The sequence below is a fragment of the Nanorana parkeri genome, unplaced genomic scaffold (genome assembly GCF_000935625.1).
Source record: "Nanorana parkeri isolate BGI_ZX_2015 unplaced genomic scaffold, ASM93562v1 scaffold307, whole genome shotgun sequence".
NCBI classification, from domain to species: domain Eukaryota; kingdom Metazoa; phylum Chordata; class Amphibia; order Anura; family Dicroglossidae; genus Nanorana; species Nanorana parkeri.
Window position 1 is genome coordinate 13,492 of NW_017306575.1, and position 13,037 is coordinate 26,528.

The following is a 13,037-nucleotide window of genomic DNA, read 5'->3' on the forward strand; positions in this document are numbered from 1 at the left end:
GCTGGCTTTGATCTACAAGCAATTGAGCGCTCACATGTGAGCAGCCACAATTTAAAAGATCAGGATTTTGGATGTTTAGTGTTGTCACAGGGAAACGCAACAAAATGCTCAGGTTTGAATGGCTAATGATCATAAAACCCCCTTCCTTTTTAACACAACCCTTAACATGTGTATCGTTCCCTATGACTTTACCACGTATGGTCAGCGGTAGAGGAAAATTTCAAATTTGCATGCATGTGCTGCTCCTCTTACCGGCAGCCCGAAGTGCTGCCAACAGGATACTTTGCAGTCCCCCGGCCTGCTTCTGGGACATCAGATCAGCAGATTACATGCTATGGCCAGCCCCGAGCCACCTGCTGCTTCTCCTCCACCTCCTGTACAAAGCCAGCCGGATCGCATTTCACTGGGCCCTCCACCGGGCAGCTCTATAATTAGGCAGCCACTCTTAGGGCTTTTCGGCCGCCTAGTTTAACACATTAGGCAGCTGCTGCTGCCTGATTATGTGCCGCCCAGCCTCACCCCACCAGGCAAGTGCCCAGTATGCCCAAAGGCAAGTCCGGCCCTGTCCGCCTCATTGATTTGGGGTGGCGTCTTTTGCCGCCCTCCTGGAAAGTGCTGCTCTAGGCAAATGCCTAGTTTGCCTTGCGGTAGATACACCCCTGCTTGGAAGCATATGACTACGGCATAAGATCAGTATATTTGGGAGGGTGAAGTTCCTCTTTATGAAGCATTTTTATTATTGCACAGTGGTGCAGTACAGGGCAGTTCACCTCCCACCGCATGAGATCCCATAGCAAATAATGGGGGGAATGTATCAAAACTGGAGCAGAAACAATCTGGAGCAGTTGCCCATAGTAACCAATCAGCTTTTTTGTTCAGTTAGTTCAGTTAAGCTTTGAAAATGAAAGAGAAAAGCTGATTGGTTAATATGGTAAACTGCCTCAGATTGTGTCTGCTCCAGTTTTAATACATTCCCCCATGTGTGTGCACCGCCGAGCAGTGTGAAGGTGCGCTGCAATGTGTTTTTATAATGTACAGGCCACAAAGAAAAGAAAGAAGTGGCCCCATGGGTTTGTCACCTCTGGCGGGTCTGGGAAGATATCTGCCCTTCTCTGAACTCCCTGGTTGTGGTGGGCAGTGGAGCTCTGGCAAACTGTTTCCAGGAGAGCGTTGGAGCGAGTCAGGGTGTAGCTTGCCATGCGCTGTTTGTGTCTATGAGCGCACACAGCTTGGCATGGGTCACAGACGTGAACTCACATGCATGGGTGTCTCCTCAGCAGCCCTCTAGCTGAAAGAGACACCCACAAACAGGCAGAGGGGCTAGCGGTTTGGGGACCAGCTGCAAGAAAAACACCTTTAACAAGAAGAATGTTTGAATAACGTAAATTTATTCAGGTCTAGTTTTAACAAATTTTAATCTCAACCCATTAAAGAGGCCGCGGTCTTCAGTTCAATCTGAGTCTATTAGACATTTCCAATACAAATAAAGACTTTAACCACAAAGAGAAGACAACAAAAGAAAAAGAAGAGACTGCCCCAATTGGGACTCGATACACATCGGTATCCATATAGACCACAGCAATCATGAGTTAGAGCAAAGGTTACATAATTAACGATGCAGACCATCCAAGCTGATAAAATAATCTGTAATGAATATGCATTCCAGGCCACCATACATCTCAAGAGTCTCAAGGATAAGGTCAAAAGGCATTTTAAGTGAATTCCCTTCAGGGCCACAGCCTTTAAATGACCAATGCTTTGATTTGTTGTTTTTTTTATTTACTTATATTTATTTACTTTATATGTGGGTTGAGGGTGATTTATGGGGCATACAATCCCATGCAGTGCTCTGGTTTTTTTTTTTCTTTTACCTCTATGTAAATTCTATGCGTTTCAGTGCACTGTAATAAAATGATGTCTGCATGATTTTATCACAAAACGCACTATTGTAGTGCTTTGCTGTGAACAGGTCCATACAGAGCAAGGCTCTTTGCTGCGTGTGAACCAGCCATACAGAAAACCAGGGCGACAAGTTTCTCTACTTAGTCACACAGGTTTGGGTAGGCCTCTGTGGAGATTCTAGTTCTTTCAGTGATATACAACTTAACTGGTTTTTATTGTTCTACTCCTTTTCCTCATGTCAGTCACTCCCTCTATGGAGACACCTGTGCTGTAAGGGAGGAGCCCGGTGTGTGGTAAGACTCATGGTGCCAGCACTGTAACACAGTATCTGTCCCGAGTCCCCAGCCAAAGGCACAATGGCAGCCAGCATTGAGGTTCCTGCGTCCCGCACAGCAAGGCTACTGTCAGCCCTCTTCTATGGACTCACTTCCTTCCTCATTGTCCTGGTTAACAAGTCTGTGCTCACTGCCTACAGGTAGGAGGGGGAGGCTGGGTGTCTGTATGAAGGCTGCTAGTTGTCTGGATTAATAAGTAAAGGGAGCGTAGGAAATATGCAGACATGGCTGCAGTGCTACAGTTTGTTTTAAAAAAAAACAGGTTGTTGGAAAAATCTGATCTCCTGCACGAAAACTGGTTAAACTTGTCCGCATATCCCAGAGCACTCCCCCCAAATATATTGTCTGTGACTGTGTGTCGCTAACCATGTCAATGGGGCACAGCAATAGCACAGCGCAAAATAATGTTTGCATGTATATTTGTGTGCTTTGCTAAATGGCAAAGACGGTAATTCATCAACACTGGAGCAGAAGGCATTTGGAGCAGCTGTGCATTGCAACCAATCAGCTTTTCTCTTTCTTTTTCAACGTTAAATCTTAAAAATGTGTTCAAGTACCTTTTAACTATTAACAAAAATGTATCTTATTTGTGTATCACTCAGCTGTAGATCCTCAAATCATCTCTGAATTGGTGCTGACAATGTCCTACCTTCTGGAGGTTGGCTACTTTTGTTCCCCATTATCCCTGTGTGTGTTGTAAAGTAGTCACTGCTCCAAGCTCACTCTTTAAAATGCGTTGCTCAAGCTCTTAAAAATGCGTTCAAGTACCTTTTAACTATTAACAAAAATGTATCTTATTTGTGTATCACTCGGCTGTAGATCCTTAAATCATCTCTGAATTGGTGCCGACGCTGTCCTTCCTTCTGGAGGGTGGCTACTTTTGTTCCCCATGGTGCCTGTGTGTGTTGTAAAGTAGCCACCACTCCAAGCTTACTCCCATGATAGACCAAAACCCCAATACAAATTAGTAAACTAAACCTGAGATTGTAGTCCATCACAGGAGTTAGGTTGGAGCGGTGGGTACTTTACAACACATGGTCCCTGTGACCATGGGGAACAAAAGTAGCCACCCTCTGGAAGGAAGGACAGTGCCAGCAAAAATTCAGAGATGAAATTGAGGATCTACAGCTGAGTGATACACAAATAAATGTCAATGTAATTATTTTAGCAGCCTGCAAAGTGTTAAGTGGTGACAGGGTCACTTAAACATAGAACTTCAAGGAGACAGCAAAATATACAGGCAAAATACATATATGTTGACTGTTCCATGAGGGACACAAGTAGCCACCCTCCAGAAGGAAGGACCATGTCCCCGTGCCAATTCAGAGATGATTTGAGGATGCACAAGTAAAGTACAGTATTGTTAATAGTTAATGTACTTGAATCCATTGTTAAGATTTAACTTCTAAGTTTAGTGTCACTTTAACGGAACAAACTGAAGAGAGATAATTGGGTGCCATGGGCAACTGCTCCAGATTCTGTTTGCTTCAGTTTTGATCAATTCCCCCCATTATGTTTTAAAGGTTTTTAAATCTTCCCTCACTCTAGAACTTATCAAGACAGGAGCAGACAAAATCTGGAATAGTTACCCATAGTAACCAATCAGCTTCTCTCTTTATTTTGTACAGTTAAGTTTTGAAAATGAATAATAGAAGCTGACTGGTTCCCATGGGCAGCTGCTCCAAATTTTGTCTGCTTCTAGTTTGGTAAATTTCCCTTTTGTGCAGAATTCCCAACTTCCAGCTGGGGAGTGCACATACATGCTCTAGAAATGCTGGCAGCGGACTACATATCCCATGAGGCCTTGAGGTCGCCTTAAAAGTGTGCATGTCTGTGGTTTCATTACTTTTCTGTTGTGCTTTCCTCCCATGGGCTGTGCAAGGCTGAGAGATAGGTCAGCACTAGGGTTACCACCTGTCCCCGATTCACCTGGACAGTCCAGGTTTTGAGGCCAGCTGAAACCCAGACACAGTACATACAGGACTCAAAATCTGGGCTGTCCAGTTGAATCCGGGACAGGTGGCAACCCTAGTTGGCACGCTGCGGTGACTCAGTAGAGACACTGCTAATTATCACAGGACAGGAAGTGTTGTTAGGGAATATTAAAAGTGCTCCCAGCAATAGACACAAGTCAATTAAAGGAACATGCGGTAGTAATTGAAGGAGAATTATGAGGTGAGTGCTTTTCACTCAGCCTCATAATCTGAGCCGACCTGTGACAATGAGACTGTCACAGGTCGACTCAGTAGATCGGGAAGTGAGCGAACACAGCTCTGACTGGCGGAACAGACGGGGGAGGGGACGGGTACAGCTGGCTCTGCCTCTAGATAGGCTGAGCCAGCTGTCACTCACGCAGCTGGGCGGATCCAGACATAATTGTCGGGATCCGTTTCAGCTGCGGCGTCTCAGTATACCGCGAGCTACAGCTATATACTGAGCTTAGGGTGACGGGAGGACTCTAGTTTGTGTCCTCCCGTTACCCTAAGGAGAACTATGGGGAAAGGCCCTAACCCCATAGTTTTACTTAAGGCATAATGTAGTCCACTGGGTTTAATTACACTGTAAGGGGTGGTTGACACTAGCCCGTATGCTAAAGCATATTTTTTTTAACTTTATTGAAAGTGGACAAAGTGTACACTCAGTTCAGGTCTCCACACAGTAATGTGGGGTGCTGCAATGTGGTGACCTCGAGTGTGCTCCGGAAAAATTTAAAGGAGCCGGACGAAACATTTTAGGCTGAACAGTAACTGCAGCCGATCAGCTGCAGTCACTGCTTATGTATTCTGACAGTCGCCGGCTGTCACAGTACAACAGCAACTGCGGGAGAGTCATCCATTAACGCTGTTTTCGTTAGAAGTTTTTATTCTTACTAGTGTATGGCCAGCTTATAGGGCATATTTACATTATATAGCAGTAAATGTGACTTTCATCAATCATTCACAGGAGATAAATCAGTTACTGTCCTTTTAAAACGCATGCCCTTGGAAAATCCACCTGCAGGGAATGTTTAATGTCAAATTCACCGCTTTTCTAAATCCGCCCCCTTTATTTTGTTCATGAGGCTAGTTTGCACGTCCTGATATAAAAGTAGTGATCGAGTGTATGAAGGCCAGCGTTGCTCATCTGGCTTGTTTCAATAAATCAATAAGAACTGTTTGACTTTTCTGATTTTCCTGATTCTGAGTAGTATGTACAGGGGAGGAATACTGAGCAAGTGACAGTGGGCAGTATGTGCAGGAGAGAAGTGTGGAGGGTATGACGATGAGTAGTATGTACGGGAGAGGAATACTGAGCAAGTGACAGTGGGCAGTATGTGCAGGAGAGAAGTGTGGAGGGTATGACGATGAGTAGTATGTACAGGAGAGGAATACTGAGCAAGTGACAGTGGGCAGTATGTGCAGGAGAGAAGTGTGGAGGGTATGACGATGAGTAGTATGTACAGGAGAGGAAAACTGAGCAAGTGACAATGGGCAGTATGTGCAAGACAGAAGTGTGGAGGATATGACGATGAGTAGTACTTTGTGCAAGCTGTGTGAATAGCGGAGAGACTGTGCTACTTTGTGCAAGCTGTCTGAATAACACTGGGCTGACATTCAGGGAACATACAGAAAGTAGCACATCAGTGTTAAACCTTACAATTATCTGCAGATTTTCTGTGGTCAGATGGAAAAGGTGCAACAGATCCCTCCACCTACACTATGTGGATGGAGTAATCTCCACGGAGGAATGGCAAGTAGCGGCTCGGAGTGCGATGGGTACACGGACTGTATCCTGATGTGAAGGAGGTCTCCTGATTTGAAGGGGGAATCTTACAATCTCAACCAGACCCCTATCTGGGGTATGGGTCTGGTATGGATTTTTGAGGAGCCACACTTCACTTTTCACATTTACGTTTTTTTCATTTTAGACTGTGGTGCCTTGAGATTTTGCATGCTGTTATAGGGTGCCATGACTGAAAAAAAGGTTGAGAAACACTGCAATAAATCACAGTGTCTGTTTTACTTACAGTATATGTATATGGATTTATGGTAGAGCAAGGCTTTAAAAAGGCTAGAGGGCACCAAATCAGGCGCTCCTGAACTGGAAGGGATGGGACAAAGAAGTTGTAGTTGGGAATCCCTAGACACACATTTGTAATGCTTTTACTGTTGATGTGTGTGTAACTAGTAGGAGGAATAGGATACCAGCTGTTCACGTCATAAAGGTGTAATTGTTAACAAAAAGAAATGGTATGGACAACAAATAAAGCATTACAAGGCTATTTAAAGAGTGACATAAAGATTATGAGTTATGAAAGTAAGATGTGACAAAACTATAAAAAGTGTGGGGTGCAGATAAGGTATGGAAAGAGTGGCAATAATGAAAAAAAAGAAACAAAAAGGGAAAGAATGAAAGAGAGAATCAGCAGAAAATGTAGGTGGATTCTGTTGAGTGATACTGAGTACATATTGTATATGTATTTCTATATAAAAGGTGAATACTGTGTGAGTGTAGTTAATGAAATAATCAAATGTAAAATGTGGAGTTTGTAGTATAACCGTGATTATTGATGCATAGCAGGAATTATTGAACTGTGTAATAAGAAGAAAAAAAGTCATAAGAGGAGATATTGTGGTTTTAACCAGGTGACATCAGATGAATATGTAAATGGAATAGTTGAACAAATGGATTTAGTATCCATTGTGTGTGGGGATAGAAATAATCCTTTATATTTATTTAGAACATTTTCTGTTGTTTCATTTGGTCCGTCTAATGTTCGACAGGTGCTCCAGAAGGATTCTGTTTGTATCTTGTATCTGTCAAGTTCCATTTGGAAGTATCAACCGACACAATGCCATCTGCGATCTTCATAAGATATCATCTGAACCCAACTGGGCAAAACTGTTCAGGGCTCCATTTACATGGCACATCGGGTGAAATTGTAAGATAGCTGATGGGTATTGAATAAGGGCAGTACCCAAGAGATGGACAGTAGGCTCCTCCACTATTGTGATACTTTTAATGCACTGTGTTTTGTGGTTTATGTATGACCCCTGGTCACAACCAGGGCCGGATTTACTCCACCTGCCGCCCCAAGGCCAGGTTCCACAATACGCCCCCCCCACAGGCATCAGTTGTTACAATTATGTGTTTATGACTGTCTGTATTGTAAATCTCAATAAAAACCATTTGAGAAGTTCCATTTGGAATGTGTTCAAATATGGTTGCTAACAGCAAATGTATAGTCTCTCTGATGGAAGATGTCAGAATGCCTTGGGATGCTGTGTTCTTTAAGTCCAGATTTTATCTTAAGGTGCCCATACACCTTACGATTATCGGACGAAACCCATCCTGCCCCGATTATCGCAAGGTTCAATTAGCGGTAGTTTAAAAAAAAAAACACCTGGACGACTTGCGGTAATTGACCGCAATTATTTTCATATGCGCAGTGTTAATCGTACGACTTTTGACGGACGGAAACGAAACCAACCATGGAAACATCGTACGATCGACCAAAGTTTTCAAACATACTTGACCGTCAAAAGTCGTACGATTGTACAGTACTATCGGTCGGGCACTCTATTCACACGTTACGATTGTCGTACGAAAAGTCGATCGCATACGATTATCGTACGATAATCGTAAGGTGTATGGGCACCTTTAGACCTCACCATTTGGTGAAACCCACATGGGCAGGTTAATAGGTAAATCATTTATTGGGAAGCATCATTTACAAAGATTTTTAATGTCCAGCTGGTACCATTACTTTGTAAAGTCACCATGTAGGTCTTGTTACTAATATCGCAGCTGGGGCATTTTGAGCTATGACACCTGTAACATTCTGTATCTAACGAAAGAAGAGATTTGTGGCTTTGGTTCCTGTTTGAACCTAGCGAATGTGGCCATGTGTCAGTGTATTTTTACAAATCATATTTGGGATTTTTGTTGATTTTCAGTGATGAGAGTCACCAGGACAAATGGAGAGGATAAATTTCCCTATCGGAAACACGGGCCGCTATAAAAACCCGACATTTGTTTTAATCCCTCTCCACTGTATCCAAAACTTTAAGGAAGAACTCCGGACACATCAAAACTTAACCCTTGCAGTGTGATTACTCCTGCACTGCAAGGGTTAAGGGCTTGGTTTGTCTAGGGAGCTAAAATAACAAAGTTCTACTCACACAAACCGTGATCCTCCTCCACTCCAGGGATGGTATGTTCCCTGGCATCCTCACGTCCAATAGATTGTATTGGATGTGATGGCTCACAGGACCTTACACCGCTGGAGCGGAGGGGAGAGAGGCTGCAGGGAGCGGTCTACGAGCAAGCCGGGATCACATTTTGGTGAGTATAAATTATTTAAGTTATTTTAGCTCCCTAGACAAAACAAGCACTTAACCCTTGCAGTTCAGGGGTAACCACACTGCAACAATTAAGATTTGATTTGCCCGGAGATCTGCTTTAAGCATACCTCCCAACTGTCCCTTATTTTGAGGGACTGTGCCTCTTTTGGAACCACATCCCTGTGCTCTTCTTTCCTCCTTAGTTGTCCCTCTTTTTGGTCTGATATACAGCTATCCATGAATAGGTTCTATTTATCCTCTGAAAATGTTCTTCCAGACTAAATCCTTTATCTCACCTCTTTATTGGTTACTATGGGCAACTGCTCCAGTTTCTGTCTGCTTAAAATTTGATAAATTCCCCCCAGTATATCTACTAGTACTATGGGACACATTCAGGGGTATTAATCAAAACTGAACAGTTGCCCATAGTAATTAATCAGCTTCACTTTATAGATTACGTTAAGCTTTATAAATGACAGACCCTAATTGGTTGTCATGGACCACTGCTTTTGCCTGCTCCAATTATGATACATTCCCCTGATTATGTCTACTGAGAGCCACACCTACTTAATGAAAAAAAAAAAGAACATGATACTTTGAATCTCAACATTGTAGTAACAATTGCAATTTACCATATTTATTCCCAGAGAAAGGGTTCAGAAAGCATTTTTTATGAAGTATGTAGCTACAAAATTATATAAGAAAGTATAATTTATCAACTGGAAAACAACTGGTATTGCATTCGTTTTTGAGTCCTTAAACCATAGAGGGTCACAAAGAAGGAGCGAAGGGGGCATTTGGCCCCCAAAAAATAGCATGACATGCCTGCAGTGGGGTCGTTTCTCAACCTGCAGAATCACCAGTTTAGCTAAGCCTTACGTGGTTCCATGTACTTATTTTCTATTTTCTTTTTGAAGGTTTCCAGCTTCCACATTTCTTGCAGTTGGGCAGGTATGTCATGATTGCTATAACTATGTTTTTCTTTCAGAAATATTTAGAACACCAAAGATGTAATTATCACTTTGCAAAACATGATGAATAGCCATATGGCACTACACAACTTTCAGTGCCAGGACCTACTCCGTAAGACCTCATTCACATCTAGGCAGTGTGTAGGCGCTACAACTCTCCACAAGAGGTATTTTATTGTTTGAAATGCATCAAAAGGAAAAAATTGTCTAAATTGTTGGCTATGCTCATGCTTTGGTGTGAATGCAGCCTAAATGGAGTCACCCGCCTGTAGCTGTACCCTGCCATGACTGAAGTACAGACCCATTTAAATACATTGCTCTACCATCTCACCCCAACATATCTGAACTCCAACGGTCTCCCACCACTGATAACAGCTCATGGTAGCATGGCTGCTCTACTCTAGACATCCTGGTCTGTGCCATTGTGTAGTGGGTACATTTCTCAATGTGAAAGTTGAGTGAGGAGTTTACCAAATAGTGAAGACTGTATAGAACAAGGTCTGCTTATAAAATCTAAAGAAAAAAAAGAGTACAAATAAAAAGTTGATAGCCATATAGACCAACTGGGTTTTAGAGTTTATCCAATAGGAAAATGAAAAAAAAATCCAATTGGTCTCTATGAGCTACAATTCAACCTTAGTTCCTGTTTGCTTTTGCTCAGTTTTTTTAAATAACTAGGCTCCGATTGGAAATGCTAATTGCCTAGTCATCATGTTACTTTAATGACTTTAGTATGCAGATAAGGAGTAACAACCTCACTTTGATTCAGGTTGCTTCTTACTTGTTAAAGATCAGTAATTTAGAAGCAACTGAGGGGAACCAAAGTTAAGTGACCCTGTTACTTTGGCAAAGCACAGGTTCACTTTAAAGTGAGCCTGTGCTAATAGAAATATGAGAACTGTCATTATAGACCTCCCTTAAAATTACTAGTACTCTTCAGCATAACATCAACAAAATCTTGATATCACAGCTCGGCACTGATTCTTCTCTATTTATACGGTCAAAAAAAAATAAAATATGCATGCTGATCTCTGCACGGAAGTGAACGATATACGGCTGTGCACATCCATGTGAATGACCCATAGGGGGTGATTTACTAACCTAAACACACACACACACACCAGGTGTGTGTGATTTTCACACAGCAAAACGTATTTATCAACCAAAAAGTCTCTAAAAGCATATTTCCACTAATGCCATATATGGAAAAATCATGCACATGATGCATATATAATGCTGCTTCACAGTTTAGACAAAAATGGTTAGCTCATGCATTTACATTCCTGCATTCATCAACGCAAGCAACACAACATAGAGCTAATTTACCCAACATCACCTTGGAATTCCTTCAGGGCTTTGCACAACACACCTGCTGGGTGTGTACACATTACAAAGGTGTTTAGATTCCTCCCATAGATCATGCTGGGAGGGAACACACTGCAGAGGTGTATACACGTTCGTGGTGTGTTTATAAGGTTAGTAAATCAACCCCATACACTCACAATTGGTAAATCTCTGTATACAGCCTTTCACAGTTGTTTTTACTCTTCTTTGTAAATATACCACTGTGTGATACATAATGTGTTTGTTTGTTTCTATTTTACCAGATGGGATTTACAATTGTTATACTGTACACAGGAAAAACAATGGGATTCATTACTTTCCCAGATTTTGACAGACAGATCCCAAGAAAGGTAAGTCTTGCAGGAGAACAAAAACTAGGCGTATAAAAAAAAAAAAAGAACTGCAAGCAGTGATAAAATGTAGAATTCAGAAATCCCTAACATGTAATCAGATTTTACATTACTGTAGTCAGATCATTAAAGGATGTATTTACTGAGGTCGGTCTTGGTTATAGTACTTTGAACATTGCCCTTTGCTTTATAGCATAAGCTATTTTGAGCATTGACAAGATTTTTTTTTTTTGCTGTAATGCTAGGTTACTGGAGCCTCTTTGTGATGGCAAGATATAACACAGTCTTATTGATTCACTAAACAATAATGTGTGTAGTATGTTCATCATTGTACATCTTTTGTACATTTTTTATTAGAAATTATATTTTTCAATTCAAAAATCCTTTATTTCAGGTTTGCTTTATTCATTGTATGTATTATTATAATATACAGTATATAGTTTGCTGTAAGTTTCCTTTTGTTATTCCAACTTCAAGATAGCTCTTTTCTGACATCTGACTCTAAGGCTGGGTTCACACCTTGGCGTATTGAATATGCGCGCCTGTCGCGCGGTTTTTTTACCGCGATTCGCGGTAAAAAAGTCGCACGACCCCGAAGGCTAATTGGCTGTATCCCAATGGAAAACGCCCTACAAAACGGCCCAAAGTAGTCCCGGGAACTTTTCAGGCGTGGGCCGTTTTGTAGGGCGTTAGGGACGGGCGGAAATACGCCAAGGTGGGAACGAGACCATTGACTACAATGCAATGTATATTTTTGACCGTTTTGTAGAGCGTTCGTCGAGCGTAGAACGCGCTACAAAAAGGTCAGGTGTGAACGAGGGCTTAGTTTCAGGTAAAGAGTATCTGTGAAGCAGAGAAAAGGTAGCCATTCGAGGTTGCTATCTAAAAAGCTAAAATAACATTTATTTGAAAAAAAATTTTTTTATGAGAAGTAAATCTTGGCAATAATACATAAAGTAGCTAAAATATTTTTCTTGTTTTAGGTGAAGTGGGAACGGTGCTTTGAAAGGTGCCTATCCCACCTCAACCTAACCACTGAACCATCACGTTCTCAAATAATTCCCCACACAGCTACCTCCTCATGTATCACTTCCCCCTCCCTTTTAGATTGTAAGCCCTTACGGGCAGGGCCCTCCTTACCATCTTGTCTTGAATTGTGTTGTGATTATAATGTCTTCCTTGTATTGTAAAGCGCTGCACAAACTGTTGGTGCTATATAAATCCTGTGGTATAATATTGATAACAATTTATATGTTGGTAATAGCTCCTTTTAAAGTAGTGGATTCAATTAGTGAACAGGACTACTTGTACACAGGGCAACTTGGTGTCCTTTTGGGAGTTTTGTTTGAATTTAACATACAGAAAGCATTGCCTGACAGTAATTGTACCTGTACTCATTGTTCACGTGACCTGTATGGCCTTACATATTGTCTTTAGGACAGTCTGCTCTGTGTTGGAAAAAGCTGCAAGCCCTGTATCTGCAAGTATCTGCAAATTTCTTAGTGTTTATCTGACATTCATACATAGGCTTCCATATAAAACTTTCAACGGCAAAAGTGACACTAAACTCAGGAGTTAAATCCTAAAAATGCATTCAAGTACCTTCACTATTAACAAAAATGTATCTTATTTGTGTATCATTCAGCTAGGGCTGCAACAACTAATCGACATAATCGATTATAATCGATTATTGAAAACGTTTTCAACTTTTTCAATAATTGATTAATCGGCTTCTGATCAGTTGGCCCTGTTCACGGCTCCACACACGCTGCGCGCCGCACCTCCTCCCCACCTCATGCTCGCCGCTGCCAG

General features: G+C 41.8%; 1 protein-coding gene across 1 annotated transcript in view; it reads left to right on the top strand.

The window, feature by feature from the left end:
- Window positions 1–2,209: 2,209 nt before the first annotated feature.
- SLC35D2 (solute carrier family 35 member D2) overlaps window positions 2,210–13,037 on the top strand; it is a 54,625-nt gene continuing 43,797 nt past the window's right edge. Inside the window, exons 1-3 of the mRNA XM_018557870.1 lie at window positions 2,210–2,377; window positions 9,478–9,511; window positions 11,139–11,225. Coding sequence (XP_018413372.1) covers window positions 2,259–2,377; window positions 9,478–9,511; window positions 11,139–11,225 — 240 coding nt within the window. The 5' untranslated portion in view covers window positions 2,210–2,258. The remainder of the gene's footprint in view (window positions 2,378–9,477; window positions 9,512–11,138; window positions 11,226–13,037) is intronic.